Source organism: Amia ocellicauda, chromosome 12, assembly GCF_036373705.1.
Source record: "Amia ocellicauda isolate fAmiCal2 chromosome 12, fAmiCal2.hap1, whole genome shotgun sequence".
NCBI lineage: Eukaryota > Metazoa > Chordata > Actinopteri > Amiiformes > Amiidae > Amia > Amia ocellicauda.
This window is the reverse complement of record NC_089861.1, coordinates 23,957,814-23,964,226: the sequence shown is the minus strand read 5'-3', so window position 1 is coordinate 23,964,226 and position 6,413 is coordinate 23,957,814. Positions and strand designations below refer to the sequence as shown.

The 6,413-nt window shown below is 46.5% G+C and overlaps 1 protein-coding gene across 1 annotated transcript; it reads left to right on the top strand.

Moving 5' to 3' along the window:
• Window positions 1-2,524: 2,524 nt before the first annotated feature.
• Window positions 2,525-5,559, top strand: LOC136764623 (LRRN4 C-terminal-like protein). Its single transcript, XM_066718833.1, has 2 exons — window positions 2,525-2,731; window positions 3,577-5,559. Exon 2 carries the CDS (start codon window positions 3,582-3,584, stop codon window positions 4,365-4,367), a length of 786 nt encoding a protein of 261 aa, XP_066574930.1. The 5' UTR covers window positions 2,525-2,731; window positions 3,577-3,581; the 3' UTR covers window positions 4,368-5,559.
• The last annotated feature ends 854 nt before the right edge of the window (window positions 5,560-6,413 follow it).

Genomic DNA, 6,413 nt, shown 5'->3' with positions numbered 1-6,413 from the left:
AGCAGTCAGGGCATGGTCCCGAACAGCCGAGCCGAGCCAACAGGACATGTTCCTGTCTTATTCAACCTGTTCTGGTATCGCAGGCAGCATCGGCAAATTGTGCTTTCTAATAATAATGAATAAAAAATATTTTACACACAAAGCTTAAATCCACTGACTGCAAGGGGAAGTTACTTTAGAACTTTGATAGTGAAATAATACTGTACCATGTTCAAGAACCACTGGGTGTTTAGTTCCCCTGCCATTTATGTTATAGAACAGTCCAGAATAGGACTGGGATAGGATTAATTGTCTTCATCGAAAAACAAACTGAATTTAAGCAAGAAAGCACAAAAATGTGAGCTATTTCTCCGGTGACTGGTGCTGCACCGGCTCCCCACAGACTGAACAGGGGAGGCAAATCACCATAATCTGACAGGAAGCTGGCTGCTGATCTGCATTGCAGCACAAACACTTTCAAATCGAAATTTCCATGTATATACATCTGTTTCGATGTGCTGACTCAGCCGTGTGCCTGTTGTCTCCCCTCACCCTCTGAACAGCGCAAACTCCCTTGTCTGTGCCACTGGTTCCTCTTATGTAAACCCTCCATTCCAGCTGAGGTGTGGACCAACCACCGAGGAGGATGACCTTGTTGAGTGATGTCCACTGTCTCCTTCCTTGTGTCCACAGTGCCCAAGGGACATCGACCGTGAGCTACAGGAAGGAAGGAGATGTAATTTTGAGATTGATCAGGGTTTTGCTTCTCATAGGATTTATTGCCCCCCCACCCCCCCCAGAATAAGATCCTTCTCTTACAGGACTAACCTGCTAGAAATCTAGAACGGTCAGATATTGTACGTACCCTGCACATGGAAGGAACAATCAATTTCAAATTATAGAGCGGTTTTCCAAACAGTTTTGAACAGTGATTAAGGGCAACACAGGGTCTCCATCCTACTTGCCTGCTCTAGAACCTGGTCAGAGGTCTAATGCCGCCCCCCCCTCCCACTTTCACTCTAGAAGCCCATACTCCAGAAACTCCCTGCTACCATTCCAGCCCCCCCGCGCTCTAGAACTCTCCGGTACTGTTTCAGACCCCTGTCAACTCTAGAACTCCGTTACTGTCAGCACAGTAATAAATCAAAACATAAATAAAATAAATTGAAAATACAAAGCCAGAAGGGGTGAGGATCGGGACAGGAAGGTAATTGGATGCTCGTCTGGTTGCCCAAACAACCGCACAACACATCCCGCAGAATCGTACTGCACCTCTGTTTCCAGGACGGGTAACCTCCGCCCACCCCCACCCCCCTAGCAACGACAAACAATATATATGATTTTATATATATATATATATATATATATATATATATATATATATATATATATCATTAGCACAAGTAACTCAGGTCGCCACCACTATTAGCAAATGGAAAGAAAGAAAAGCAGCCCTGGGGCTGCTGATTCGTGGGCAGGTTGCTGTGTGTCAGTCTGCAGGAATGCTCCCACTATACACCCCCTCCATCCTCCATCCCTTGTCTGTAATGAGCAGCGTTTGCCTGATTCATGACCACTCGCCGCCTGCCCCAGCTTGCCCACCCTCCATCCTCATCCTGCCTTATATGGGAAGACAGGTCTTGTACAACAATGGGAAATGTGTCAGAGGAGCGTGAGAGATGGCCAGGGTATGATTCATCAGCATGCAGGGTTACACAGACACACACACACATAGACACAACACAAGTACAGACACACACACATAGACACAATACCGGTACAGACAGACACACACACATACAACACAGATATACACACTCTCATGCTCACTTACACAGACACACACGCACACACACACATACACATGTGAGATATTGAATTTCCATTAATGAGTCTCAGTATGAGAACCAGATGTTGTACAGTAAGCAGACAGTCTCATTCCCATTCTCTCTTAACCCCCTCCCCTCACAGTGAATGTAGTTTATGATTTGGTTAGAGCCCTCTACCCTCCATTCTAGAACTCTCTAACTGGTATTGACTTCCTACTGTAGGACAGTGCCTGGAGAGACACAGTACAGTACAGCAGGGTCTACAGCCCTGGTGTCTCCTACTGACCTGATCCACCTCTCACTCTATAACCCATTGTGTCACTTCCAGAGCCTCCCTCCCCTCACTCTAGAACCCCATTACTGTGGCTGCCATACTCCCCAAACCCTCTCCCTCACATCTAAGCAGAAGACACACCTGCATCTCTCTTTTTCTCTGTCTCTCTCTCTCTTTCTGACTTTAGATCTAAAACTCCCACACCCACATGCTCACAGACATACATTGACACACACACCACAGAACACACACTGCCTATCTCATGAACACACACACACACTATCTCCCAGCAGCAGTCTCTCACCCCACACACAACTGCAGCCCAGCCTCACTGACACGCACACACAGAAAGAGAGCGAGAGAGAGAGAGAGAGAGTGAGAGGGGGGAGGAGGAGAAGGGGAGGGGAGGGAAGGGGAAGGAGAGGGAGAGGGAGGGGGGAGCACTGAAGGATTATAAAAGAGAGCCAAGCAAAGGGGAGAAGGGAGCCCCTGAGAGCGAGCGAAGAGAAGCAGAAGGAACTGAGAACTGAAGCAGAGACAAAAGAGAGAGGAGGAACGAAAGAGAGAGGGAGAGAGAGGCACAACAGCTACACCGAGAAAACTTAAGAAGAGTGAAGAGGGAACCCAACAGCCATTTGTCCCCCCGCAGGTGAGTCAGGGAGGGAGGGTATACATTGAGGAATGTGACCATCAGGGATCCTGGCAGGACCTTGTCCCGCATGTGACTGGACTGCTAACTGTAGTGGCAAACAGAGAGTGTATTGTGGACGGGGGTTGGGGGGGTTGCGAGGCAAGTTCTGTGCCTACTTTTGCCAGGACCGACGCCGTTCATATAGCTGTACCGCCGCAAGTTCTGCTCTCTGCTGCATCGGCCCACCTCTCTGATGGCCGGCTGTGTAGACACTGTGTGTGTGTGTCTGAGCTTTCGAAATGGACCCGGGGGTCGATGTGTGCTGTGTATATGGGTCAGTACAGGTCAGTGTATGGGGGGGGCAGGGCTGCTGTTGGAAGTTCTTTAAATCCAAGGTGTGGCAACTCTTATGCTTTGCCATAAAGAAAAGAAAAGACAAAAGTGTCTGATGTTTTGTTGTTGATATGACATCTGCAGTTCTGTTTCTACACCCCCCTATTGTAACAGCAGTATTCTACTGTACTGTTACTACAGCCCCCTATTGGAACAGCACTATTCTACTGCACTGTTACTACAGCCCCCCATTGTAACAGCACTATTCTACTGCACTGTTACTACAGCCCCCTATTGTAACAGCACTATTCTACTGTACTGTTACTACAGACCCCTATTGTAACAGCACTATTCTACTGTACTGTTACTACAGACCCCTATTGTAACAGCACTATTCTACTGCACTGTTACTACAGCCCCCTATTGTAACAGCAGTATCCTACTGCACTGTTACTACAGCGCCCTATTGGAACAGCACTATTCTACTGTATTGACTGCTTGCCTGCCTGACTGACTGTTTTGCATTACAGGTGCCATGGCAGCCAATCACACTTCCCGGAGGCCTGTCCTCCTCCTGCTCTTCCTCCTGACCCTGACAGGCGGCGGCTGGGCCAATCCGCTGGCCGCCACGGGCGGAAATGTGACCAAGACCCCACCCGGCTCGACGAGGGGCCGCATCCTGTACGTGACGGGGCTGCGCTTCACCGACATCGACTATGAGGACCCGGACCAGGAGTCCGGGGGGACCCCACCCGCCCCGACCCCCGACTTCAACCCACAGCCCTGTGACTACAACCGCTGCCATGACAACCAAACACCCTGCGCCCAGCTGAGGGAGGCAAGCGGCTGTCTGTGCCCAGGCCTCAGCGGGCCTCAGGAGCTTCCCGAGGCCCCCTTCCTGCAGGAAGTGGCACTGCAGGCTTCGGGGGTCAGAGTTCACTGGTGCGCCCCCACCTCCACCGTGGAGCGCTACAAGGTGATGGTGGAAGGTCGTGGACCTGTAGAGTTTGGGGAGAGCACCCGGACTGTGGTGCTGGAGGGGTTGGAGGTGGGTGGGAGCTACAGGGTGTGTGTGCAGGCTGTCAACCCCGCCGGGTCCAGCCCCCTGACCGAAAGCTCCTGCTCCAAGTTCCAGGTCAAGCCGGACACCCAGGTGGGGCTCCTGGTGGGGCTGATAGCGGGCGCTGTGCTGGTGCTGTTGAGCATAGCAGTGGGGGGGTACCTGCTATGGAGGCGGCGGAGCAGGAGGAAGGAGGTGCGGGGGGCGGCAGCTGGGGAGGGGCTGGGGAACCCCACCTACACTACTGATGGGCCAATGTGAGTGCCAGGAGAGACTCCCCACCACCACCACACCCCCTCCTGGAGAAACTGGACGGACTCTGATCACTGCGACTGCCTCCACTCTCTCTTGCCTCACCAAGATACAAAATAATTTCTTACAACTGGGCCTAGATCTAATTTCTGGACCAGAGATTATCTATTTTTTCAAGTAGATTGTGTACTTTTTCCTCTCGGGGTGGTGGACTCAGTGGGACAGACAGACACGAACAGACCCCTGAGAAATTGCTGTTGTCTGAAATGTGTGTGTCTGTGAAAGAGAGAGCGAGTTGTGTGTGTGTTTTCCGCTAAAGTCTACAAACAACTACAACTAATCTAAACATGTTATTTCGTATCGTTGTTATAAATTATATAAATATAAATGTTTCTAATTTAAAGTCGTTTTTTTTCTTTTGCACTTTCCTATGTAAAACACACAATAGAAACCTAATCACGTTTCTTCCTGAAACCTGCAGCTGTTGTGTAAGTGTGTGTTGTAACACGTCCGGCCCCGGGCTGAGTCACGGTACAGTTGCCTCACCGTGCGGGCTGGGCTGAGCGGAATTTTACCAGATTCATTTATACTTCTGTAATTTTGTAGTTGGTTTTTTTTGTGTTTTTTTTCGAGGCACAAACCACTATGGGGGCGATACCAAGATGGGACCGCTAGGTGGCAGATGTGATTCTACATTGGCATTATTGAACTGCACTCAATGCACAATGGATGCGCTTGTGCATTCACCACATTGGTACCTAAAGTTAATTCTGTCGGTGATAAATATAATCTGTAATACTGGCTAATACAGGCACAAGGATTCCACTAATTGCACAATGCGAAGCAAATCTACTACTAGGGAGGGTTAATACACGCCCACTGGCCCACTGATAATAAATAAACTGCACTGAATCAGAGAGAGAAAGAGTCACCTGTTTGCTGTCTATGGCTGCTATGATTATTGCTACAGTCTTATGGTTTCCCTGCTGTATATATATATCTATATAGAGCTCTGTGACAGAAATCAAACTCTATCCCGAACTGATCTTAAATTGATTTTGTTTGTTTGTGACTGATCGTATGTTTGATTTCTTGTAACTAAATAACCTATTTATTTTTATATGTGCTCGGATTCGCGAGCTGTCCCTGATTGTATTGTAAATTAATAAATAAAGGGTATTTTGAGTTACATTTGTTTTAAGATTGTATGGCTGTACGTTTATTTCAAAGTTTATCCGAGTTGACTGGTTTCTCGCTTGCTCATGTCACTGTATGTCAACCAAAACTACATAAAAAAAAGAAAACAAACATAGCGGTGCATATATGAGTGCATACACTGTATCCAGTTCATACCTCAACACAGCACATAACCAGTGTTCGAATTGAGGGGGTACTGTAGGGGTGGGGTCCGGGACCCCCATAAGAGAGGAAACTTGGACACACCGTCTAAAATCCGTTTACTGTAAAACATGTTGTCGACTTGCACATATCCAAACTACAATCATAATAATCATAAACATATAATATTACTATTATAATTATTATTAGCCCTACTGTTATAATAATGATGATGATGATAATAATAATAATATTGTAGCGATCCTGGAGGGTGTCTGTGTGTATGTGCCAGTAGGGCAGCCCAAAGGTGGGGGGAATACTGTTTTATTGTGTATAGTATTTTACATGACATAAAAAAAAACGATTCAAATTTTTAATACTTGTGATTAAAAACTTTAAAATACAATTCTTTAAATCACTTAAAATTTTTAAAATCTTTGTGATTTAACGAAAAACAAAATAATTAACTTCAAATAAACATGTGCACAAAACAACAAAACAAACGTGATTAAAGCAAAAACTGCTCACCAACATAAAAGTCAAATACATTGAAAATAACTGAAAATGCATTGGACAAAATAAAGAAACAATTAAAAAGGTAAAAATAAAAAACAAACAAAAAAGGTCCAATGCATTTAAAATTAAATCCAAAACGGACAATGTATTTGACAAAAAAATTATAACAAAACTAAACCAAAAACCCCTTAACAATTAGTG